We start from the raw sequence: 27,189 nt of genomic DNA, 5'->3' as shown, positions 1-27,189 counted from the left end.
GGATGTGAAGGGTAAACAAAGGAGGAGGCTGCAATGCTTGATAAGAAATGTATGCATTATCCTGCCCATGTAATTGTAACCCCTCTGTACAGTATGTTTACAAAAAAAATTAAATTAAAAAAATTAAAAAAAATAAAAAAATCTATATATTTTTATAATATAGGAGGACATTTAAGATATAAAGTTTACAAAAATATATCACTCAAATTAAAAACATAATGCACATTAAAAATACAAAGCTGTATAGCTCCAATAATAGGAGATAGTAAGAAATGTCTTCTTCTTCTATTTCTTAGCTTTACCTCTTGGACAAGTATTTATGATTAGGAAGTAAATAATACATGTAATTTTATTAAATGCATTGTGATACAGAACAACTTCTAAGGTAGACTGTCTTACCTAAATTACATACTCCTTTTTCCAGCTGGTACCCAACTGGGCATCTGCAGACAAAAGATCCCTGAGTATTGTTGCACGTGGCCAGGGGTGGGCAGGGGTTTGAGAGGCATTCATCTACATCTACAGAGAAGAAAAATCAAGACCATATTGAGTCTGTGGCAGACATCCAGTATAGTAAGTACTTACCAACGACCTAATGACACTAGGTGCAGTGCAGTCCCAAAGATGAGTAAGAGATCACCCCTGTCCTCAAGGGATTGACTACACTGAGTCAGAGGCAACCACATACACAACTAACTATAAATACAAGGCATTATTTGGATATACAGAGAAAGTAGTAGACTTTGGGCACTTATGGGCAGTTTCAAATAACATCCAGACTAAGACTAGAAGGACTTTTAAGTGGGGGTAATTCCAGGCTAGGCACCAGCACAGTAAATGCCAACAGCACAAATGTGCCTGTATCCTTAGGGAGCTATAGGTCCTCCAGTGTAGACAAGTAGAGGGAGAAGGAACCTGAAGAATGGATCCAGACCAGGAAGTCTGTTGGTGCCTCAGTAAGGGCATGGCAGTAGCTCTAAAGTAAGCAGAGCATTAATTTAAAGGTATATTCTTCCACATACTGGAAGAGATAAGAAGCTTACTGAATGAATAATCCAATGAGACAATGTACCATTTCTTTTTCTCTTACCCACACTACAGTTGTCCCCTTGCCAGGAAGGTGGGCACACACATCGGTAACCATGATCAGTGAGATCTTCAATGCATTCACCATTGTGAAGGCAAGGATTTTTGGCACAGCTGTTAACTAAAAACACACCAGGAATAACAAGAGTTAATCACACAATGTAAAAACAGCTCTAGGTAAATATTTATTTCTCTGAGCTAATATTTGAGTCTTGCTTACTTCTGTTTACTTGCCCTGAAAATGTACACTACTAAAATAAAACTGGGTCCCAAGAGGTTCAGAAGACATGACAATAAGACTAGGTATTGGTTTGGTTTTAGTTTGTGACTATATATAAGTGTTAGACAGTTGGATCCTTGAATATGAGAACTGGTTCAAGCAAATGCAGTATACAGGGTATCCAGTTCAGAATTGATGATTATATTGCCCTTGTGCTACTCAGAAAGTTCTATTTGAATCAATGACCATTTCAATTACACATGTGGCAAGATTTACTGTACTGTGTATATGTGTATCTATGATATTTTGCCTTTCTCCTGGACTTTCTATATTGAAATCATAGTAGCTGGACATTGGTGGCTTATGCTTGTAATCCTAGCTACTCAGAAGGGTGAGATCTGAGGTTCATAGTTCAAAGCCAGCCCAGGCAGAAAAGTCCATGAGATTCTTTTCTCCAATTAACCACCAGAAAACCAGAAGTGGTGCTGCGGCTCAAAGTGTATAGCACTTAACCAAAAGAGCTCAGGGACAGCTCCCATGCCCTGAGTTCAACTCCTATGAACTCCAATGGAGTTCAACTCCAACAACAACAAAAAAAAAAAAAACACAAAAAAACATCGTAACTTTTACCCCAAAACCTCCAAATGTAACTAAGCTTTCATCTATCATTTAGAAAAGGACCAGAGCTGAGCACTACAATGTCCTCTTCTCTTTATATAATGTAAAAATGTGTCCTACATAAGTTCACAAACCATTATGACACAAAGACTTCAATGTCATCTTGGACTGGCAGTCCCAAGAGCAATGTCCAGAACTCTGTTTTATCCTATTGTAGTTGGTAGTGTCACATTCTAGTTATGTAATACCTCTTCATAAAGCCATCATCTGCAATAAAGAAAGCAACGGGAGAAAGAAAAGGAAGACAAAGCCAAGTCCTCATGCCAAAAGAATAATCCTGAAAATGGGCTAACCTAACTATGGTAATGTTCTACTTTAAATATTACCCCAAATCATCTATAAAAGCATATCACCTATGTAAGTAAATAATATACCTCATGAACACTAGCACAAAAAAATTAACAACCACAAAACCAAACAAAAACCCCCCAGAAGCTATTCAAATACAAGCCAATGCTCCATATTCATTTGAATCCCAAGCCCCATGGAATTCTCAGTGTTTGGCAGGGTTTAGCAATCAACATGTATTTATAAGATGCACTTTACCTGAGGTTGGAAGTGGCAATGCTATTAGTGACTGTGTGGTGCTCTGAGCAGTAAAGGTTGTAGATTTAGCAGTCAACTCTTTAGCTGTAGAAACATCTGTGGTTTGAGGAGATGTTCTGAGGAAATGTAAGGGTGGGCTGTATGCCTCCATGTCAAGCTTTGTGGTTGATTCTTTTGCTGATGTAGGTACACTGGTCACAGGGATCAATCTTGTGGTATCATCTATATGTGCTTGGGTTCTTTCTGTTGTGACGGCACCTTCTGTTAAGATTTGTGGCACTCGAGTTTCAGGATGGGTTGGCAAGAGCTGTCTTCCAGATGTAGTATGTACAGTTACAGGGTCAGGGACCAGAGTTTCTTTGTTTGATAGGGTGCTGGGACTAGTCACAGAAGGGTGACCAGACTGAAGAGTGGTGGCTGTCAATGCTGAAGACATCTGGACTAAACTGGTGCTCATGGCTGGAAGGGTTGGGTTGGTGGAGAATTCTGTTAAGGCTGGGGGCAAAGGAACTCCTGAAGGAGAGCTCACTGTTACAACTTTGGTAGACTCTGTAGGCACAGACATCAGGCTTGGTGACTTTCCTTCTGTGATGATTTTCTCTTGGGTGCTCTGGTTCTTCGGGTCTGCTGTTTGACCACTATGAGAAATTGCTAAGGATGATGCTACTGTTGATGTCTGAACTAAAGTCACAGGTGTCTCCCTTGTTCCAGGTAGAACTGGAATTGAAGATGAACGTGATAAGGCTGTTTGTGAGACAGAAAGTGGGATTTGGGTAGATTCCATTGGTAAAGGTGGTATTGAGGAAGCCAACGGTGTAGAGGGCTCCGAGGTAGACTTCAGTTGATCTGTAAAGGCCCTGGTTGATGGTAAGGTTGATGAGTCCAACTGGTGCGATTGTGACACTGAGGGCAGAGGCAAAGGGGACCCTGAAGACGATGAGTCACCAATAGATTCAGTCCTGGCATCCAGAAGAACCAAGGTATTTGGCATATTAATGGTGGATGTGTAGTGTGGAAGGTTGGATGTACCCAGAACCAGTGATTCAGTGGAGGACTGAGCATATTCTCCATCATAGGATGAGATGTTATTTCTCTCAGTCTGCATCTGAGCAGAAGAAGTGTAGTCTAAGTAGGGAGAGTCTGAGATCTTAATATAAGAAGTTGAGCTCTCACTAATGTCTGAGGATGAACCATTATCTGTAATGGAGAGTAATGCACGTTCTCCTTTGGTGAAAGTAGATGAAACGTAAGTGTGGTCTGTGTGGTCACTGGAAGTCCTTTGTTCAGTATCTGTGTCACTTATACCACCATAGCTGAGTCCAGTGACTACAATGGAAAAGAAACAAAGTCAGGCCAAGCAACCAAGAAATCTTTGGCACATGTGTTATAAAACAAGACTTGCAGCCATGTACCCAACCAACAGGAGTAATGTTTGGTCTGGGAAGGGGTGATTTCCAAACGTGAGCATTCTGGGTAAAGACAATTTGGGAAGGCTAAGCACAATCAGTGTCTGCTCTGAGTAGATCCTTAGTGCAAGCAGTGATAAAAGAGAGGAGGGGAGCAGGGTCCTAAAATTAAGAAAAAGGTCCATATTCCTTTCCCAATAAAAGCAAGCTACGCCCTCGAAAAGGCTCTTAAGTCCCTAAATAACTGTTTGTCCTCAAGTGGCAAAAGGAAAACCCTCCCAGTTTTACCAGGACAGACTCCTTTTCCAGACTGGTCTTATTTTAAGCCTGGGGACCCGAGCAGATGGCTCAGGTGGGGGTGGGGGAGGGTTAAGCCCGTGGTCTCTTCCTGAGGAGGAACCTCCAGAAAGTTCTCCCGGCTAAGGAGCTTTAGGGTTCTTCCTGGGTCGCCAGGCACCCACCTCCGAGAGCAGGCACAGCGGCGGGCGGCAGAGACAGCAGGCCCGAGTGGTCCGTCACGTTCCCGCGCTGCGCTGCGCGCGCTCCCGCGTCCGCAGAGGCATCGGTGAAGCTGAGAGACCGCAGCGTGCGCTGCTCTCCACTTCCGGTGAGCGTCGCTGAGGTGTGCGCGCCGCCGCGGGGGCGCCACCCGGAAGTTCTTTCTCCTACCTGAGGACCGTGGCCCTGAGCTGCAAAACGAGAGGTTGGTGGTGGGTTAACACGGAGCCTGGCATCCTGAGCCGTGAGCGCCCCAAGACTGCCCCCCCCCCGTGACTCATGCGGAGATCTCCAGATCTGGGTTCGAAGCCAACCCAGGCAAGAAAATCCATGCGCCTCATCACCAGTTCACCACCACAAAGCTGGAAGTGGACTGGTGGCGCAAGTGGTAGACTAGCAATCATGAGTGAAAAAGAAGCTCAGGAGCAGCACCCAGGTTCTGAGTTCAAGCCCCAGACTGGCACACAAAAAAGGGAGGGGGGGTTCAGAATCTGTATCTGCAGAGGAACTTGGCATGAAGCCCCTGTTCAGGTAGCCTGAATGGATGGGACAGTTTACTAGTCCAGCAAACAGCACCACGACTGGATTTCTGCTCGGTGATACTTTAAGAGTTTATAGGAGAGAAATTGGTGGTGGAAGGGGAGAAGAATTGGTGGGGGATAGACAAGGATGCTGGGGCTTTAAATATTGGGATAAGGAAGGCCCTGGGGGAAATCACTGGGGGACCTCTTTGGGGCATGTCTTATAGTGTTAGCACATGACCAAGAAGTAGAGTGTGTTTGGAAGTTAAAGCTAAAGGTATGTGTGTTTTCATGTATTTGTTTTATTGACTGAAGTGACAAAAGAATAAATATCCTTTTCCCCCTTTGGGGGTTATAGGCTGAATGCTATGAAACTTAAAAGTAAATCTTAAAAATTAGCCTCGACTGCCATGGGCAGGTGGCTCATGCCTCTAAGCCTAGCTGCTCAGAAGTCTGCGATCTGAAGACTGCAGTTCAAAGCCAGCCCAGGCAGAAAAGTCTGAGACTCTTGGCTGCAATTAATGAGCAAAAAGTTGGAAGTAGAGGTATGGCTCAAGTTGTAAGGGCACCTGACTTGAGCAAAAAAGCTAAAGGAGAGCACAGGACCCTGGGTTCAAACTCCTGACACCAAATTAGCCTAGACCATTATATTTAATTATCAAATAAACCCTTTTCAGAGACTTCACCAAAGTGAAGTCCAGTTCTTGGCTTAGATTCTTCATAGTCTGGCTCTGAGAAAAGGAACTCTTCCTAGTTCTTATTTCCTATAATGAATTAGGGACCCTCTTAGTATTTTCATGGACATGTTTTGGAAAATGAATGTAAAATTGAGTGGTAGGTAAATTCATTTCAGGATAGATTTGAATTGAGAATCAAGGAGGAGCATGGGAATAGGACAGGACATCCAGTGACCCAGAGCAACAGCTGGCCAGGAACCAGAGAGGTGACCTGACGCAGGCTGAAGAGCTTGGAGACCATTGGGAATCCACCAGGAGAGACTCTGGGCATAATTTCTCTGGAGAAAGAGAAAGGGATTTTGGACAAAAAGATCTTACATACTCTGTGAATATTTAAGTAAACATCATCAGAGTTGTAGGCCTAACAAGAGTCATGACCTGAGACAGAGGATCCAAATCTGAACCTAGAAAAAAGAATAAACTCCGAAAGTCCAGACTGTAGTTTGTGTCAGCTTTGTGTGGTTCAGAGGAAAGGAGATAAAGCATTGTGTTCACCATATTGAGATCATTTCAAGAATGAGACCTACTTCTTACATGTTTTTTTTTTCCTTTTAAAAAACCCACTGAATCCCAAATCTGACTACACTAAAATCACCTTTTCCCCATGCACAGACATAAAAGAGTATAAGAGTCCTCTACCTATAAGTGTTACTTTTTTTTTTTTGGTTGTTGTGGGGCTTGAACTCAGGGCCTAGGCACTGCCCCTGCACTTCTTTGTGCTCAAGGTGAGCACTCTAACACTTGAGCCATAGTGTCACTTCTGGTTTTTGATTGGTTAATTGGAGATAAGAGTCTCATGGGGACTTTTCAGTCCATGCTGCCTTTGATTCCCAACCCTCAGATCTCAGCCTCCTGAGTAGCTAGTATTACAAGTGTGAGCCACCAGCACCCAGCATGTGTGTTACTATCATTATGTTCTTTTTTCATGTTACATAAGAAGTAACAAATGGCCATTTCTTGAATAACAGAGTCTCATATGGAGGAAATAAAATTAGTAATAAAGGAGTAAGAATTGAAAACTACTACAAGTTAAATCTTAGGTACTTCAGTGATACTATGCAAAAACTAAAAAGACAAGCCACAGAATAGGATAAAATACCTGGAATTATAGGCCTGATAAGAGACTAGTATTCAGAATACACAAAGAACTCTTATACTCAATAATAACACGACAGCCAATTGAATAGATATGGTCAAAGAAGATATACAAAAGAGCAGTAAACCATATGACATCATTAATCAGCTGAGAAATGCAAATCAAAATCAGTAAGATACCACTTCACTCACTAAGGTGGCTATATTAAAAAAAAAGATAAACAGTAACAAGTATTTGTGAAGATAGGAGACACTGGAACAGTTGTGCATTTCTAATAGGAGCATAACATGGCGCAGCCACTTCAGCAAACCATTTGGTAGGTTTCATAAGATTAAAAATGGTGCTCCATATAGCTGGAAATTCCAAGGGAACACATGTCTATATAAAACATTCACACATGAATGCTTAAGGGAACATTATTAATACTAGCCAAAAGGAAAGAACAACATAAAACATCTATGAATTGGTGAAAGTATATAACTACTGAGTATTATGAGGCTATAAAAGAAATGAAGACACATACTACAACATGAGTAAATCTTGAGAACTTTGTAAGACTTGAAAGTCACAAAAGACAATGTATTATATGATTCCTTTTGTGTAAGTGTTGGTCCTGGGGCTTGAACTCAGGGCCTAGACACTGATTCTGAGCTTTTTTTTTTTTTTTTCAAGGCTAGCACTCTACCAATAGAGCCTCAGTTCTACTTCTGACATTTTTGGTAGTTAATTAGAAATAAAAGTCTCATAGACTTTCCTGCCCCTGGCTGACTTCAAACCATGGTCCTCAAATCTCAGCCTCCGGAATAGTTAGGATTACAGGTGGTGAGCTATCAGCACCTGGCATGTGATTCCATTTTTTAAGAAATGTCTAGAATAAGTAAATCTATAGAAAGAAAATTAAGTGGTTTCCAGGGGGTAGAAGGAAAGTAGACCAGGAAGCAAGTGCTGGTGAATATGGGTTTTTACTACCGTGGAGTGATAAAGATGTTTAGGAATTAAGACAATAGTCATGGTTGCACAACTTTGTGAGTATTCTAAAAAAAATCACTGTACACTTTAAATGGAAAAATTATCTCACAATTTGTATCAAATTTGTCTCTCAAATTGTATCTCAAAACTGTTTTAAAAGAAAGATGGATTTCTTTTTGATGAATTTCCTGAAAGATCTGGAACAAAGAATTGGAAGACATGGACACAGAAATCCCTGGGTTGTGTGTGAGGCAGGATTAAAAGCTTCTCATATGTAGCAGAAAAATAAAAGGGACACACAGATAGACCTGTGTCAACAGTCTAGAAGAATGGCCTGGGAATAATGAAACTAATGGTCCATAAGGAGATATACATACATACATACATACATATTATACATATATATAAACTTGGTACTTGGACACTGTCCCTGAGCTTTTTTGCTCAAGGCTAGTGTTCTACCACTTGAGCCACAGCTCCACTTACAGCTTTTTGGTGGTTAATTGAGATAAGCATCTCTCAGACTTTCCTGCCTGAGCTGGCTTCAAATTGTGATCCTCAGATCTCAGTCTTCTAAGCAGCTAGGATTACAGGTGTGACCCACCAGCACCCGGCTAGGAATTGTGTGTGTTAGTTTGCATTAATAAAATAAAATTTAGTGCTAAGAAGATCATAACACATTGTTAATTCCCTCTGTCCCACTTCCCCAGGGTACACTTCTGTGAAATGAAATCTTACTTGAGCGTTCTCCACGTGGTGCTGAGGAATCCAGGCTTTCTGAGGAAGATGTAAATGAAGACTCTGAGTAACTTCTCTCACCCAGCACTGAGTTTCCTCCTTTGGTCTGTTGAGCAGAGTCTGAGAATTGGGTCAAAACTAAAGTGTTCACAAGCTCAGGATATGAAGGAGAGCTTTCTCTCACATTTGCAGATGTCTTGCTATTGGTCAAGAACCAGTGTGCTGTGCTTTCTCCAGCTCCAATGGCAGGGAGTGACCTTAACACAGTCTCCGTTTGAGGCCTGAGCCTTTCAGAGCTGCTGGCAAGCTGATGTCCTCCAAGGGCTGTAAGGTATTAGAAGGGGAAAAGGCCATTACAGGGTATGAAAAAGATCCTCAGCGACTAAGAAGTGAATCCTCTCTAAGCCAAGATCAGAGAGACAGATGGCACATATACTCTCTGAGATGCAAGTTAGACTTAAAATGCAGTGTGATATGACAAATTGCACAGAATTCTAGATACCCACATACAGTAAGACCAAAAGAAGATAGCCTTAGAAGAGAATCACAAAAGTACAATACCCAAGCACCTCTTCATATATATATAAAATAAAATACATACTGAAATGAACTCCAAAGATATGGAAACAAAGGACTTTTGTTTTTTCTTTTTTATGACTCTGTATTCTTTACCTTGTATCTGGTATCTCGTGCCCATCTGTGGGAGGGTAGGATGAGGGCACAGAATCAGAGGAAAAAGGATGAAAAAGTGCAGCTGTGGAACACACTGGCTGCACTGGTCACTGATGAACTATGCAACTCGTGGGTGGAGAGGGGAGGGAGGGAATCACAGGGAATGAGAACAGATGACACTATGCGAAAGGAAATGTACTTAATACCTGATGTATGTAAAGTAACCCTACTGTTTTTCACCTCTAAAACAACAATAAATTTATTTTTTTTACAAAGGTGAATCCTCTCTAAGGAAAGATTCCTCTTGTAAGGAATCTTACCTAGTGTTTATTATTATTTCTATCACCTGACACACATTAGCATCTTCCAAATAATTAAAATTTTGGGGGTATCAGTAAGATAACAATACTAAAAAATAAAAGTGGTGAATGGAGACATTTAAATAGCATATGTAAATAAGAGTAATAGGCTTGAATGTTTCAATCTCTTTCCCCTGAGAAGTAGTTCAAGGGAGTTATGATATCCAATTAATACAATGTGCTTAAGTACAGTTGATAGTCAAAGTACTTTTCTAAAACAGTTGCAATACTAATTACCATTCTAATTCCTACTAGTTAAAAATTAACTATTGGCCTAGGGCCAGTGGCTTGTAATCCTAGCTACTCTGGAGGCTGAGACTTAAGGATCTAGGTTCTTTTATTTTTGGTCGGTCATGGGGCTTGAACTCTGAACCTGGGCACTGTCTCCAGCTTTTCAGCTCAAAGCAAGAGCTCTACCACTTGAGCCACAGTGCCACTTCTGGTTTTCTGGTGGTTTATTGAAGATAAGAGTCCATTGAACTTTCCTGCCCAGGCTGGCTTTGAACCTCAAAAGGATCTAGGTTCGAAGCTGGCCCAGGCAGGAAAGTCCATGAAACTATTATCTACAATAAATGATCAAAAAAGCCAGAAATGGAGATGTGGCTTAGTGCTAGTGTGCCAGCTTTGCACAAAAGAAATTGAAGGAACATGCCCAGGCTCTGAGGCCATAAAGAAAGGCTGAGAGCTGGGCACTGGTGGCTCACGCCTGTAATCCTAGCTACTCAGGAGGCTGAGATCTGAGGATCGCAGTTCAAAGCCAGCCTGTGCAGGAAAGTCCGTGAGACTCTTATCTCCAATTAACCACCAGAAAACCAGAAGTTGCACTGTGGCTCTAGCGGTAGAGCGCTCGCCTTGAGCCCAAGCCCAGAGTTCAAGCCCCACAACCTACAAAAACAAAAAAGAAAAGGGGGGAAGGCTGAGTATCATTATGAAGATGATACAGTAGAATGAATGGAATGTGGAACCAACTGTGAGCACCCTCCACTTTGCTGAGCAATCTACAAGGTTGGCAGGCATCACTTAAATCCTCCTCCAGGGGAACGGAAACTTTCTAACAGGAGTCATTTGGATGTTTTTAGCATTATTTGCAGTCTATACAAAATTATCAATTAGGCAGCCTTTAAGAAGCAGACATGTCTATTCCATCAAGTAGCAAATGGTTTTGTGAACTTTCTACAGTCAAGAATGAAGAGGTTCCTCACCCCTGCTCTACACCTCAGTTTTGTCACCAAAAAAGATCAATAAGAGGGGTGATACTAGCCCAACTCAACTTCAATGCTGTCATGAGGATGAAAGTACCAATGCAGTAATATGATATACCAGACAAAGGAGTTCCTGTCATCAGAGAGCACACTTTTACTTCAGAGATTGCAGATGGTCTTTGAAGAAGCCACCAGAGAAAATTATTCAAAAATGTCCTAACTGATCAAAATGGAATGCTTACTTAAGGAGTCATTTTGCTCATGTAAAGATGTAAATCCAAATTCATTTTCTGTGGATGGCTCAAGGAATTCTTCATCTCCTGGGTTCTCAGTTACTTTACTGTTAGTTCTCAATTCTTCCACGGTGGGTGAGATAGAAGTTGTAGCAGTTCTGAAGTGATCAGGGAAGCCCTCTGTCTCATTTACGGGTGCCAGGCTGACAGCCAAAGACCGGAGCACCCTTGGGACACCATCAGTGAGCGTGGAAGCAGCATGCGTGCTCTTCCTGTGGCTGCCTGATGGGCTGTGGACACCAGTGACGCCATCATTAAATCCCTCCATCCTCTCAGAAGCTGAAACAGAAGAAAACAGAATATCAGGGAATGTAGCTAGGTAGAAATATAGTGTTTTATTACATTTTGGTATAAGTTTAATTACTAGACCTAATAGATGGCATGTGCATGTATTTACACATACATGTGCAAGCAGAGCACACTCCTTCTGTCTCCCCTTACTAGCTCTAACTCAGATCTGTGTGGGCCCCTCACCAAGCACATGGAAAAGCTTTATGTGCAAGCTGAAAGGAATGCTGTAAAAAGCAAGACAAAAGCAACACAAATACATTATTTACCTTGACTTCTTTTTTGTTAGTGCTGAGGTTTGAACTCAGCATGGGCGCTGTCCCTGAGCTCTTTTTTTCTCAAAATACCACTTAAGCCACAGCTCCACTTAAGGTTTTTTTGGTGGTTAATTGGAGATGAGAGTCCTGAGGACTCTTGCCCTGGTTGGCCTCAATCCTCAGATCTCAGCCTCTTAGTAGTTTGGATTCCAGGCCTGAGCCACCAGTGCCCACCCAGCTATTTACCATGATTTTTATAGAAGAAAATGAAACTGATTTGCACATTATTGGTAACTCAGAACAGGCATTTCAAGAAGTGTTGTTTGGTTTTAGCTGTGTAGTCTCTTTGTTCAAATGCTATTATGGATTAAATCCAGTAAGACAGTAAAAAGTTGGGCCCCCACAGGATACTAGTCTCCCCCTACCCACAGCTAGTGTTCTACAGAACACAGTCAGGCTACTCCTGGCTTAGGGCTGTAATATCACCATCAAAGGCTCTTTCCTGTTCCTCAATGTCTAGCAACCATCAACCTTGAACTTTGAAAGGCTATTGACCAAACTGCACTCATCAAGTAATGAAGCTTCTAACTAGCAGGAGGTGCTTATTCTTAAACACCCTCCCACCCCCGTAAATTTTATGTAATTCTACCAAAAATAGCCTTTAATATTATAATTACTTAGTTTTATTAAGCTTTAGAAACCAGTTCACAAACCTACAGACTACTCCAGTGAGCCCCCTAGAACATGAAGGACTCCAGGCTCAGAACAGTTTTTCTGGTATATGGACTGTAGTGACAACTGAGTAATTGTCAAGAGCCTTAAGAATTCAATTTATGCCATGGGTTAAACTGCATGGTCTGCTCCAAATGTTATAGGTGGCTCACTGATAGCTGTCTTCCACAAAGAACATTCCAGAGGGTAAGAATTGATCTCTAAAAGGGTACATTAAAATTGAGTTCTAAGGTGCTGATGATGTAGCTCAGTGGTACAGCACCTGCCAGTACTTAGGCTATGCAAAGTCCTGGGTTCAATCCTGAGTACCACAAAAAAAAATTATAAATTTTACTCCAAACAAAAACAAAGTGCAGGAAAGCTTGGGGAGCAGAAAGAAACTTAGAGCAAGAAAAGATAATAGGGGGCTGGGAAGATGGCTCAGTGGTAGAGTGCTTGCCTTGCAGGCCTGAGGCCCTGGGTTCGATTCCTCAGCACCACATAAGCAAAAAAGAAAAAAGCCGGAGGTGGTGCTGTGGCTCAAGTGGTAGAGCGCTAGCCTTGAGCTGAAGAGCTGAGGGACAGCGCCCAGGCCCAGAGTTCAGGCCCCACTACCGGACCCAAAAAAAAAACAGAAAAAGAAAAAAGAAAAGATAATAGATTTTAATAAGCTAAAATTAGTAAAAGGTGTTCTTCACCTATATAATGACTTTAAGCTGTTAATTATGGCCCAGAAAGGGGGAAAAGGAAGTTATCATCATAAACAGTTCCTTGAAGACCACACTTAAGGGCAGTGGTGACCAAAAGCACAAATAAATTTTAGGTATAGAAAGAGAAAACACAGGAAACAAAGGGTTTCCCTTTACTCCTACAGCAAACCACAGACCCAGCTATTGCTAGAACATAGCCTGCCATGCTAGTTGTTGGGCCTTAATGAACACAAAATCAAGGTGCAAGCACTCCAAAAAAGAAACTGATACAATGAAAGAATAGAAAGGGGTGGATGAACAGTAATTACAATGAAAGAATAGAAAGGTGTGGAGAAATCAGAGCGCCTATCTAAACCACATCTAGCTTGAAAACAGCAAAAACAAAAAGCACTTTAGTATAAAAAAGAGAAGAAGAATATATATGCCCCAATTAATTAGCTCCAATGTTTTAAAACAGTTTTACCCAGGCACCTATGCCTTGTGCCTGTAATCCTAGCCACTCAGGAGACTGAGATCTGAGAATAGAGATTTGAATCTAGCTCAGGTAGGAAAGTCTATGAGACTTATCTCCAATTAATCAGCAAAAAAGTCAAACATGAAGCTGCATCTTAAGTAATAAAGTGCCAGCCTTGAAGGAAAAACTAAGAGACAGCATCCAGGTCCTGAGTTCAAGCCCCAGTACCTGTAGGATGTGTACACACATGCATATGCATGCACACACACACAAAAATAAATTTTATTCCTACTCATTCAATATTCTCATTGAAAACAGTGTTGACTTTATTGGATTCAGCTTGGATAGCCCAGACCTATTCATTTTGGTAGTTTTAACAACTAAATGGCCACAGAAATAATGATCACAAAAGTCACCAAGTCAAAAAAGAAAAAGTGTTTTCCCAGATCTAAGCACTCTGTAGAACACTGTTTCTTTATCTCAACACCATTTCATTATAAAATCTATCATGGCTGGACATGGCAATGAGCATACATAATCCCAGCACTCAGGAGCCTGAGGCAGAAGGATCATGAATTAGAGGGCAACTTGAACTACATAGGCCAAGCTAGGCCAACCTGAATTACATGAGAGACTCTGTCACAAAACCAAACACTACCTTTAACTGACCAATTACAATGTGCTAAGCACTTTATCCCCTAATCTCAATCCCACAGCAAAGCAATGAAATGTGTGTGAATATTTCTGTAGATGAGAGGAAGTATCTGGTCCAAACTAAACTGTAGTTTTATGTTACTAAACAAACACCTGCTATCTAAATCTAAGGGGACATTTCTAGTCAGTAAGGCTAGCATTATTGATTATTCAATAATTGTCCTTCCTTTCTTGCTTCCATCCTGGAAGTATCCATTCAAAAATGAAGAGACAGTGTAGGAACTTGAGAATGGAGGATTGCAGTTTGCCAGCCTGGGAAGAAGAGTGAGTGATACTTCTTTTAAACCCATAGCTAAGTACAGTGGCCACCTGTCATCTAGAGCCATATAGGAGGCTGAGATTGGGAGGATGCCAATGTCAGGCCAACCTAGGCAGAAAAGCCTACAAGCCTGCAGACCTCTGGAGATAAAGCCAGGATGGGAAGCCTAAAAATAAGCAAATCAAGCACGGGGGGATGGCCAGTAAATAACCAGTCAAAACCAGCTAGAGGCATGGCTCAGTAGTATTGTGCTTGCCCAGCAAGCATGAGACCAAGTTCAAATCCCAGTACCATTGGGAGCAAACACAAAGTTCCTGGTCTTTGTAACAGGAGATGGATCTTTATAGCACTTATCTGGTCTAATATGGGTCACTCCAATGAGCACAAAACAGTAGACTTCAAGCACACTTCAGAATGCTCAACCTTGACCTGACTAATATCCAGAACTTGCCAGAAGTAGAGCTGAAGTAGCTGATATTTGAGAAAGATAAATCTCCTGAGCCATTTATGTTCTCTCTTTTTACATACTGAGGGTCACCACAAAGCAATTTACCTGGACCACATTAGTTCATTTACCCACAGAAATACTTTTATAAGTTGAGATCCATTATTAAACCCTCAGCTCCTATTGAGATTCTATATAGAATATCACCTCTTAAAGAACATAAACACCATTTCCACAAAACAGCAAGTGAAAACATTTATAGTCCTCAACTTTCCTACATAAAAATACTTTGAATATGTAACTCCTAAACATGTGCCTATGGACTAAATTGTATGCTTACTCTATCTGACAACAATCTCATGCCCCACCCAACTTCCCTTTGTGCCCTGGCTTCCAGGAAACTTGAACTAAATTTAGTGCTCAATTGTAGCCACTCACACAATTCAACATACACATACCTCTTTCCGCCTTCAAAAGAGAATTTTTCTTCTTGCTTATTTCTTTACTTTTTCCCCAATGATCAAAAGTTGCACGATCATGATAGAAAACATGGAATGTGTAGAAAGGTATATAGTAGCACAGGAGGTAAAGCAGCAAAAAGAGTATTTTTTTTGTCAGTTGTAGGGCTTGAACTCAGGGCCTGGGCACTGTCCCTGAGCTCTTTTGTTCAAGGCTAGTACTCTACCACTTTGAGCCAGAGCACCACTTCCGGTTTTCTGGTGGTTAACTGGAGATGAGTTTCATGGATTTTCCTGGCTTCAAACTATAATCTCAGCCTCCTGATTAGCTAGACTTACATGAGTGAGCCACTGGCACCCAGCCAAGAAGAAGAATTTCTTTGGTAAAGTTTGATTCTGGAGTCTAGGCCTATGCTTGCTTTAATTCTCTAAGGCATAGGATTTGTTTTCAGAAGCAGATAACTCCTGGGTATCCAACCTTGGATGTTGTGATCACTCATGCTTATGCAAAGCTGGGTAGAAGTGGACAGAAGTCCCAGCTACAAAGGCTGAGTGTATGTATGTGGGTGAGGTAGGGTGTACCAAATGACAGAACTACAGAGAAACCTTCAGATCGTCTGAACCTTTCATGTTTCTGCTAAAGAAGCCTGTCCTTCCCCACTTTGTGCTGCCCCTTGCAAGGAGCATCACTAATCTGACTCACTGGTCTGACAGCACTAACATTAACTATAGGATAGAGTAGCCAAAAGACACAAGCCTCCATCCTATTTCTTAACTTCTCTTTCTTCACAGAGCTAGACAGCCCGGCCAGGCAACTCAAACTCTGCCTCAGCCTCAGCTCCTGCCAGCTCAACCTCAGCATTTTTGCTGAGTGGCTGCAGCTTTTCATTTTATGTAACCAGGATGAGATAGTAGAATCTCCAGAATTCCATTCAGGGTAGGTAGGAAGTAAATAAAACTCTGTTTGATAGGTTGGTAGGTAATAGACCACCTTGCTCCATCCATCCATCTATCCATCCATCTATCCATCCATTCATCCATCCATCCATCCATTCATCCATCCATCTATCCATCCATTCATTCATCCATCCATCCATGTCAGTACTGGAGCTTGAACTCAAGGCCTCAAATTCTTGCTTAGCTTTTTCTCTCAAGGCTGGCACTCTACCACTTGAATCATACCTTCACTTTAGCATTTTTGCTGGTTAGTTAGAGATAAGAATCTCTCAGATTTGACTGCCTGGGCTGGCTTCAACACAATCCTTAAATCTCAGCTCCTAAGTAGCTAGGATTACAGATGCTAGCCATCAGTTCCTCTCTTAGATCAGCTATAAAAAAACAAAGCATAACTTAGGTTGCTCTTTGGCTTCAGGACCTGGTACATGTATCCTCTGCCCCAAAGGAGGGGAAATCAAAGAAGATGACTATAACACAGCACCTAGTTCACTAAGGAAGAGAAATCATCAGTAAAAGACTCAAGAAATGCAAACACTATAATAAAGCTCTCCAAAAATTAGAAATAGAAGGTTTTTAGAAGAATAAAATCTCAGAATATGAAGGTCAAGTTGTCTTTTTATTGTTGAAAATACAGGTGAATAGAGAATTAGGTCCAGTAAAATTAGAAACATGTGTTGATTTTCAAATATACCACAGTCCTGGCTTGAATTATAAATTATAAATATTAAATGAGGCTGGCCAGAATCAAAGTGGAACTTCCTAGAAAATGCTTCCTTTTCACCATTTAGTAAAGTTGGTTGTAAATCACTGAGCCACAGAACTCTGGACCTGCAACGGATCATAGCTTTTATCCAATCCAGCCAATGTTGGTGAATAATCTTAAAAGCAATCTCCTAAAAACATGAATCATAAATTATATCCATACCCAGTCAGCAGGAAACTGTATACGAAGTATATGGAAAGGGAACTGGCTGCTTTAAATAGACAGCACAGAAAGGACCTCTGGGCTCAGTTTTTGCTTTGATGACATAAACTCAAACTCCTAGTCTTGCAAAGTACCTTGAAAAACCTCTGACAGATAAGAATTTTGAAATAGCAAATTTCTGAAGCAAACTAACCTCAGTTTCCCAAGAGTATTTCTGACCCTTTTTGTCCTCATTCCCTGTGGCCCTAGAAAGGGAACACAAGGAGGACACAAAAACTGAGTAACACCTGAGAAAAGCGAAGAGGAGCTGTTCCCAGCATTTTCTTTAGACCATGGCAAGTTACGCCCCCTAAGGGGGTTTGAGCACGGGAAGCCCTATTTCTTATTAACTGCACCTTGTTCTGGGGGCTGGGGAGTCTAGAAGTCACAAGCACAGCCCATGTCCTCATTAGTATTACAGCCCTGGGTGTAGGCACCGGATAACCAGGTATGTCATGGTGTAGAGCACAGAGGACCAGAGAACTGAAGAAAGGATGCAGGAAATGCAATTCCTGAGCTGACACTGATGAGCAGCAGGGCTGGAAGGGCAGAGAAGACAGCAGTCCACAGCCACAGGGGCTTACACCGCGCCTTGCAAACACAGTTGATGCCTAGGAAAAGGTGTACTCATGTTTTCTTGGCCACTGAAGGAAATGGTTTTTGAAATGATGAAGAAATAAAACAAATATCAAATAGATGGTGCTTACCATGTAACTGGAGCACCCCAGCTAATGATCTTTGTGTAAGAAGATACACTAGCTCCATAACACTTAATATTTGTGTGCAGGTGTGAAGAAAGGGGAGAAGAACAGGAAGGAGGAAGCAGAAAACACTGAATAGATGACCTAGAGCAGCTGATGATCCTTTTCCTCTTTATACAGTTAAAACATACTTGAGCTAGGCCCTTGTGGCTCATACCTGTGATCCTAGCTAACTCAGGAGGCTGATATCTGAGAACCACAGTTCAGAGCCAGCTTGGGCAGAAAATTCCATGAGACTCTTATCACCAATTAACCTGCAGCAAGCTGGAAGTAGAGATGGCTCTAGCACCTAAGCGGAAAAAGCTAAGGAAGAGCACCCCAGGTACTGAGTTCAAGACCTAGTACCATCCCCCACCAAAAATAAAAGTATTTGGCGATAATCTTCAGTACTGAAATCAACTTTTTACATAAGCTGTACTTGTACTCTAGATGCTGCTTGGCATTAGAGGAATGGTTCTCCTCCCCCTTCCCCCCCACCCCCTGCCTTATCTGCTGTTAGAGCTGACTGTACACCTGTTGTTATAGCTATATATAGTTATAACTATATAACTATGGTTATATTCTAATGGCCATGGAGGGGTTGAGCTAAGGGCAGAAGTACTCACATGATGGATGGCCTGAAGAAGGAGAGTAAGCTGGTGTCCTGGAGAAACGCTGCAAGACGAGCTCTGGTTCTGAGGAATTTCTCCTCCTGGAGAGCACGGCCCCTTCTCTGGGCTCCGAAGCAAGAGAGGACTGGATGGAAGCTGATGTGTAGGCTCCTTGGGTGTGTGCAGTTCTCACTCCTGGGAGCTCCTTCCCCTTCTCCAGGGAGACTGGGGATATCTCACTCTCCATTTGAGGAGAACTTTTTTCTTCTGATCTTTTCGAGGCTGAAAATAGATGGCAGTAATTAAAATTCTACTAGCATGGCCAGGTGCCCATGGTTCACACCTGTAATCCCAGCCACTTAAGAGGCTGAGATCTGAGGATCCTGGTTCGATCACAGCATGGATAGCAAAGTCTGTGAGACTTATCTCCAATTAACCACCAAAAAGCCAGAAATGGAGCTGTGGTTCAAGCCATAAGAGTGCCAGCACAAAAGCTTAGGGACAGTGTCTAGGCCCTGAGTTCAAGCCTCAGGACACTCTGTCTCTCTCTCTCTCTCTCTCCCAACAGACTTCCCATTAATCATTTTAAATGGAGTCAGCTCTGACCTCTATGAACTATATAGATGTGATAAGAAATTAGGATCAACCATTCCTTCTATGAAAAAACTAACTCCTGAGCCAGGTGCAGTGGTACCCATCTATAATCCTAGACACTCAAGAGGCAAAGATAAGAAAAACTACATTTCAGGGCTTGCCTTGCATGCATGAGGCCCTCGGTTCAATTCCTCAGCCCCATATAAGCAGAAAAAGCCGGAAGTGGCGCTGTGGCTCAAGTGGTAGAGTGCGAGCCTTGAGCTGAAGTGCTGAGGGACAGTGCCCAGGCCCAGAGTTCAGGCCGCACAACTGACAAAAAAAAAAAAAAAAGAAAAGAAAAGAAAAACAAGACCACCTTGGGCAAAACCGTTCACAAGTCCCCATCTTAACAACAATAATGAGAAAGCTGAGCTTGGTAGCATGTGGCTCTTAACCATGTGTGGAAGGCACAGATAATATCACAATCTAAGCCAGCCCTGGTATGAACAGGAGACCTTATTTGAAAAATAACTAAAGCAAAAGGACTGGTAGAATGATCCAAGTGGTAGGATGCCTATCTTGATAGTACAAAACCCTGAGTCTAAACCTAGTACCACCAAATAGATAAACTCTTGAAAGAAAAGCCACTAACCAAGACAAGTTTTTTGACCTCATAGTCTTATCATTTTTTCATTCTGTGCATGGATGGGGGGGTAATAGTAAAATAATCAGTATGGGGTGCACATTGAAGGTTAGTATCCGACTATATCTAATCAGAAACTAGTGTCTTATCATCATAACTCATCACCCACATCCCATGAAGTTGGGCCCAGAATTTATTGGAATCCAGTGTAGACAGAATTTCCAAAAGCTGGAAGATCACCAGAACAGAGCAGTATGTCATGCTGAATTCCTAAGCTCTATAGCCAGTATGGATGAAAGACAGAATACCCACATACATTTCCCTCGCTGCACTGAGTGCTGCCAATCAGACTTATAGTCAGACTGGTCCCTACCGCATGAAGCCATGGGGGTCATCTTTGATGGCGTCAGCCTTCAGTTCTTCATCAATTATCATCTTTCCTTTGTTAAGTTTTTACCAAGACCTACCTCTTCAGCCCCTGTCACCTAGTTAGCTCCTGGTGTCTGGATGACTTTGTCTAGGTGGGTTGTTCAGCTCACTCTAGATTCCCTTCCTCTTGTTACTTCTATATCACACATCTTACAGATGGGCTGCTGGATGAATCCTCAACACGTTTGCCTCAACAGTATCATTCCATCAGGTAGAACCCTTTAGTCACTCTTCCCAAAATATCAGGTTTGAACTACAAAAGTCCTCCATGATTGTCCCCACCACAACTGTCCTAACTTGCTGCTCTGTGTACAACTTAGGCTTTTTCCCAGACAGGATGTCCTGCTGCCCCACCAAGAGGCCACAGTACTTTCCCTCAGGCTGGCATCCCCCTCCCCTGGATACACAGACTTAGGCTGCAAACCTAGCTGGGAAACCTGTTAACTGTCCTTCACACACTGGTTCATTATAGCCTTTGAGCTTCAGTGCTCAAATTCCTATGAGAATAACATGACCTCACCAGCTTCCTGTAAAGATTACTAGACTAGATATGTTGGTATGTGGTAGATACCTAGCAACCATTACTTTTCTCTGTCTTCTGTGCTTCAATCAAATCTTACCCATGGAGTCCCAGTCCTTTCCTGAAATCATCTGCTAAAAATAGCAAACCAAACTGGACAGCAGTGGCTCACTCCCCTAATCCTAGCTACTTGGAAGACTGGGATCTAAGGATAGCAGTTTGAAGCCAGCTGGAGCAGGAGAGTCCATGAGACTCTTATCTCCAATTGGCCACCAAAAAACAAAACTGGAAGTAGAGCTGTAGCTCAATTAGCAGAACACTAGCCTTGAACAAAATAGGCTCAGAGCCAGTGCCCAGGCTGTAAGTTCAAGCCCCAAGACTGGCACAAAAATATAAAAAAGGAAACCACCAAATTATACAAACAGAGGAACAACCCTTTGATCCCCATAACACAAACAAAGACAGCCTGACCATTTTTCCAAACCACACATCCTGTCAGACTTGTTCCTCTGAGATTAGAGGGTGTGTTAAGACCCCTGAAGAGGGTTAAGGTTTGAGTGCTTGCCTGGCATGCATGAAGCCCTGGGTTCAATTCCTCAGTACCACATAAACAGAAAAAAGCCAGAAATGGCACTGTGGCTCAAGTGATAGAGTGCTAGCCTTAAGCACAGAGAGGCTTAGAGACAGTGCCCAGGCCCTGAGTTCAAACCTTACAACTGACAGAGAGAGAGAGAGGGTTTGTTTCAGACCAGCCATGAAACAGAGATGCCACAGACCAACCAGGATGCTCAACAAATCCACAATCTCATCTGGCCTGCCACAGATGAGGTGCATATATCACAACATACACAAATATAATGAGCATCACCATGCACACTCACATAAAGTACTGTCCTGGGAGGTCAGAGCCGTGGCGATCTCAGACGAGTGCCCAACAGGTGAAATGGTGAAGTTTGTTTGACTTGAAGACTCATTCCTTCCCCCGGCACTTGCCATTTCAGTAAGAGCAGGGAGATCTTCCAGAGATTCTGAAGAAAGATGGCTGGTTCTAGAAGTCTGGGCCATGACACCCCCTCTGAAGGCCACTGTTGAAAGGTCCTGTAGAGCTTGACGGAAGGCAATGTTTTCACTGTGGGGCTCAGTGTTGCTCCTTCCTGACCCATAGTTGCTTATAGCAGCTGAAAGGACAAGAAATTGCATCAGAGAGATTTGCTGGTTTCTGAAAGTTAAACCCTCAGAGAAGACCATTTACCATCGCCAGCAGGCCACTTGAGGTTATTGCTGACTAAAGGTCTCCTTGAAAGCCCCATTTCTATTATCCCCAATTGGAAACAATTCTCTTTCTGCTTCAGGGAGGAAGGGCTGTGGTCACTGTGAAAAAAACCTCCGTGGGGATGCATGAAGTCACTGCTATATTTATGAGTGAGGTAACAACGTCAAACCATCTGGTGGACAGAGACTGCAGGCAGGCGGACTATAGCTTGCGTGTAAATGTCACGCACCAACACACACAGAAGGAATAAGTTATCTTGTAGATTAATGCTTGTCCAAAACATAGTAAGAAACAAACAAAACCCATATGGGTGATGTTATTTATTTTGGGCTTGAAGAATTATTTGGGCTTGAATTCAGGGCCTAAGCACTGTCCCTAAGCTTCTTTTGCTCAAGGCTAGTGCTTTACCACTTGAACCACAGGTCCACTTCCGGCTTTTTGGTGGTTAACTGGAGATAAGAGTCCCATAGACTTTCTTGCCTGGGATGGCTTCAAACATTGATTCTCAGATCTCAACCTCCTGAGTAGCTAGGATTACAGGCATGAGCCACTGGTGCCTGCCTACAAGTAACTTTAATAGTTACCTATTTTAAATAATTAAAACGTGAAATTAATGTTTTATCTCATTTAACATGCAGAACACATTATCATTTCAATATACATTTCATATAAAGAATCTCCAAGATATCATTATACTTTTTGGATTAAACCTTTGAAATCCAGTGCAGATTTGGCAAGCCAAAAGGCCACAGTTCAGTCACCACAAGGAGGGCTTATTGAGCCAGGGCAGTTCTGGATCAGTAGTACCACAAGCAGCAACTCCCTTATTTGAGGTGGATTGGGTGGAGATTATAAAAACTTCCACAAGAGACTCAGACAAACTTTCCTAAGGGAATCATTTCCTCCCTCAAATCCCTTGAGGATTACTGTTTTTAAGCCTTCTATTCTGTTTCCTGGAGGTGATCATTAGCAGAGGCTTCCGGTAGAGGGAGGGAAGTTGCCCAGGCATCTGGGCTTCTCTGGATCCAGCCCCACACAGGCAAGGCTTACACTAGAAATGGGGCAGGGAAGAGGGTCTCCAGGGGCTGCTACCAAGTCCCTAAATTGAATTTCAGACTCTAAAGTTATGGACAGCAATGACCCATGAGGCATGTTCCCTTTGTTCTTCCTGTCTGAGCTGCAAAGGCAAGCTAACCTAGCTGGATGAAATGAAAGAGTTTAAGGACACTTTCACTATCCTCTTGGTGAACCGGGCACAGTGAAAAAACAATATTCTCAAAGAAAACCAAATAGGAAGTGATAATGGCTGAGCACTGTAGCCCATGCCCGTAATCCTTGCTACTCAGAAGGCTGAGATCTGAGGCTTATAGCTGGAAGCCAGTCCGGGCAGTAAAGTCTCTGAATCTCTTATCTCCAATTAACAACCAAAAAGCCAAACATAAGCCTGAAACTGGTAGCTCATGCCTATGATTCTAGCTTCTTAGAAGTTTGAGATCTGAAGATCACAGGTCAAAGCCAGTTGGAGCAGAGCCAGACTTTTATTTCCAATTAACCACCATAAAAGCCAGAAGTGGAGCTATGGCTCAATTTGTAAAGCACTAGCCTTGAACACACACACAAAAAAACCTCAGGGACAGCACCCAAACCCTGAGTTCAAGCCCAGGACAAGCACACACAAAAAAAAAAAGCCAGACACAAGACACAGAGCTTATGCTCAAGCTGTAGAGGATCATCCTTAAATGAAAAAACTAAGGGACAGTACCCACACCATGAGTTCAAGCCCCAGTATGAGCGTGTGCGTGCGCACAAGCGCATGCACACACACACACATACACACCCCAAAGTGATTGTGGGTAGACAGAAAAGACCTCAGACTCATGACCAAACTGACAAGCTACAAAGGAAGATAATGAACTTAACTCTGTTAGCACTTAAAACAAGCGTGAGACTCAGCCACTGGGGAGTGTGGCTGGCCTTGGATGAAGCATGGATGACCCTGGGAACAGTGAAAGTCCCAGTCTAGCCAGCCAAGGAGCCCCACTGCAGGAACAAATGTCTACCTTAACATAGGAATGGCTCAACTTGAACCCTACTCTCTTCCTTAGGAGAGAACAATGATGGCTGAAAAGGAAAAAAAAATACTACAAACAAAACTAAAAGGCTGATGGACAGTCCTGCAGTACCTTCAAAAATCCTGCCACAATCAACAGCTAAAAGTGCTGAAGAAAATTCTTTCTCAAAATATTTCCAAGTGCATTGCTGAGTTGGTATGTAAAGAATCAAATCTTCGGAGACCAAAAAATGAACAAAGACTAGAAATTCAGAAATAAGCTAAGACTGAAGCTGGCATCCACTCAACATTTATGACCTTGAACTTGTTCTGAGGGCCACAGGGATGCAGGAGGTGGAAGACAACTCTCAAGAGAGTTCCAAAGGAAACCAGCATGAAGTTGGGGGCCCCAGGGAACTGAATCTTGGTTATCAAATATAAACAGTGCTGGGAATATGGCTTAGTGGTAGAGTGCTTGCCTAGCATGCATGAAGCCCTGGGTTCAATTCCTCAGTACCACATAAAAAGGAAAAGCCAGAAGTGGTTCTGTGTCTCAAATGATAGAGTGCAGCCTTGAGCAAAAGAAGCTCAGGAACAGAGCTCAGACCCTGAATTCAAGCCCCATGATTGCCCCCACCCCCGGCTCCAAAAAAAGAAGAAGCAAACCTGCCCTGCAGAGGAGCCAGCAAGAAAACCTGGCCTTTCAATTTGGGTATAAGTGAAAGAAAAAAATTAATCTCACTCAAAAATTGGTAACCATAAAGCCAGGCTATATATGAGTGGCTCAGCACAAATTCACTTTGACTATGGTAGGCTGAACCACAAGTTCAGGATGTAGATACAATTGATCTTAAACTTGTAAACCTACTGAAAATGACTGAATTACATTCCAGAAGGGTGATTTAAGCTGAGTGCTGGTGGTTCATGCCTGTAATCCTAGTTACTGGGGCGGGGTGGGGGGGAAGCCATTCTGGACAGGAAAGTCCATGAGATTTTTATTTCCAATTAACCAACAAAACGCTAGAAATGGAGGTATGACTCAAATGGTTGAGTGCACGCACTCACGTTCATATCAGTAATAGGGAGGTAGACTGACAGAAACTAACGCAAATGTTCTCTAGATGAATACATTTTCAAATCAATTTATATCATTTGCTGAGCAAATTCTAATAAATAAGAAATTTGTTTTAAAAATTCACAAAATCTACAAGTTTAAATCCTGGTACCAGGGAGAAAAAAAAAGAATATAATTGGCACAGTCTTTCTAATAAGAAATTTAAACAATCCATTGCCCAAAACTTAAATTGATCTAGAAGGCCCATTTCTGGGAATTTTTCATTTCAGGGAGATTAAGGGAGGACACAAAATGACAGCTATAAGGAAGTTTATCACAGCCTTGTTTATAATTCATGAGTATTATAGAAACATCCTACTTTTCTGAAATACAAGCAAGGCTTTTGCTGCTAAGCCCGGCAGACCGAGTTGGTTAATTTAGTTACGAGACAACTAAACTTAAAGAACTCACCAAACCAATTATGGCCACTGAGCCACAGCAGCCAGCCACACACAAGTTGGCAAATCCGGTTTCTCGGGTTGTATGTGTCTACGTGCACAGGCACACACCAGTCCTGGGGCTTGAACTCAGGGCCTGAGCTCTGTTCCCAAGCTTCTTTTTTGTGCTCAAAACTAGCCCTCTACCACTTGAGCCACAGCTCCACTTCCAGCTTTTTGCTGGAGATAAAGAGTTTCATGGACTTTCCTGCTTGGGCTGCCTTTGAACCATGATACTCCGATCTCAACCTCCTGCATAGTTAGGATTACAGGTATGAGCGATTGGTGAACAGCTTCAGGTTACCTTTTGAGCAGGAAATGTCATCTTTCCTTCTTCACTTGACCCTCTATGTCAGGACATTGCTCTCTTTCCATCATGAATGGAGATTAACAGTAGATTTTTATTTCTTCGCCTGCTTTTTTTTAATCCCCTCAAGTTGACAACTTCCACTACAGTGGCATAGTCTGAATGTTCCAAAACATCTGTTTGGGAGGCAGCATCATGAGGGATGCTAGCCCAGCCCAGGATCGGATTTCTTAATGAGCAGCTGCTCACCACCACTCTCCAGTAATTTGAGGTTTTCAGCTCACATTGTTTGGGAGCAGTGCAGGGGAGTATACCAGGACTCACCCAAAGAGGCAATTTCCTCCTAGAGGACCAGCCCCACCCCTACCCTGGCCATCAAGCTGTGAAAGACCCAAATGTCAAGTGCTGCCAGCCGCCAGCTTGTGTTTCTGGGGCACACAGTTGAAGAATGTTCATGTCCTTCAATTTAGAATCGGATTTCACGAACATCTACCCAGTGCTTACCATCTGGTGAAAGTTTTTAAACAAATTATCTCATTTAATACTCGTGACAGCTTTGACGGGTGGGGAAACTGAGGGGCCTGAAAGACTGCCGGGATGCTTCCAACACATGCACATACCAGCAACAGACATGATCAGAACCAAGGTCTGGGTTCACTCTTCCTCGGTGAGGTTTCGGGGGGGGGGCTATTAGGGCAGAGTGACACAAAAGTCCCACTAGCCTTGAAACTTCAGCCTTACACACAACTACGCTGTCCTTGTCCTTGATTCTCCCTCAGAGGAAAGAAGCCGCCTTGCACATGGGCTTGGGCGCCAGGCCACGTTAGTTGGGTACCAGCTGCACATCATTACTGAGCAACAGGACTTCTAAATCAGGACAGATAGAATGTTTACGCAGGCTGAAGAGAATGGTAATGAAGAGAGAGGAGAGTCAGAATGGAGAATGTGTTTGAAACCATAAAAGTCTGTTTACCAGTTGTGAAGGTGGGTCATTAGAATCTCCAAGTGAAAATATCCAGTAACAGTGAAAGGTTCTGTTTCTGTTGGTTAGAAGGAGAGAAGATGGGCCTGGGAAGGACAAGTCGAGCATCAAGGACTGATTTAAGGGGAAACTGAAATTTGGAGGGAGAGGTAGAACCTGGAACTTGACCACAGATTACAAGGGAAAGACAACACAAGATTACAAGAAGGGCCAGCTGGGTGCTAGAGGCTCACGCCTGTAATCCTAGCTACTCAAAAGGCTGAGATCTGAGG

General features: G+C 42.6%; 1 protein-coding gene across 1 annotated transcript in view; it reads right to left on the bottom strand.

Annotated features, from left to right (window-relative positions):
- The window catches only part of Heg1 (heart development protein with EGF-like domains 1), a gene marked incomplete at its 5' end in the record, with an annotated part of 94,027 nt that overhangs the window by 49,418 nt on the left and 17,420 nt on the right, over nt 1-27,189 (bottom strand). The window contains 8 exons of the mRNA XM_013019322.1: nt 400-519; nt 1,091-1,207; nt 2,531-3,856; nt 4,398-4,625; nt 8,496-8,819; nt 10,971-11,300; nt 18,605-18,871; nt 21,636-21,932. Of these exons, the coding sequence (XP_012874776.1) occupies nt 400-519; nt 1,091-1,207; nt 2,531-3,856; nt 4,398-4,625; nt 8,496-8,819; nt 10,971-11,300; nt 18,605-18,871; nt 21,636-21,932 (3,009 nt within the window). The remainder of the gene's footprint in view (nt 1-399; nt 520-1,090; nt 1,208-2,530; nt 3,857-4,397; nt 4,626-8,495; nt 8,820-10,970; nt 11,301-18,604; nt 18,872-21,635; nt 21,933-27,189) is intronic.

The sequence above is a fragment of the Dipodomys ordii genome, unplaced genomic scaffold (genome assembly GCF_000151885.1).
Source record: "Dipodomys ordii isolate 6190 unplaced genomic scaffold, Dord_2.0 Scaffold45, whole genome shotgun sequence".
In the NCBI taxonomy this organism is placed as follows: Eukaryota; Metazoa; Chordata; class Mammalia; order Rodentia; family Heteromyidae; genus Dipodomys; species Dipodomys ordii.
The sequence above is the reverse complement of the archived record's forward strand: the minus strand, read 5'-3'. Positions and strand labels throughout refer to the sequence as shown.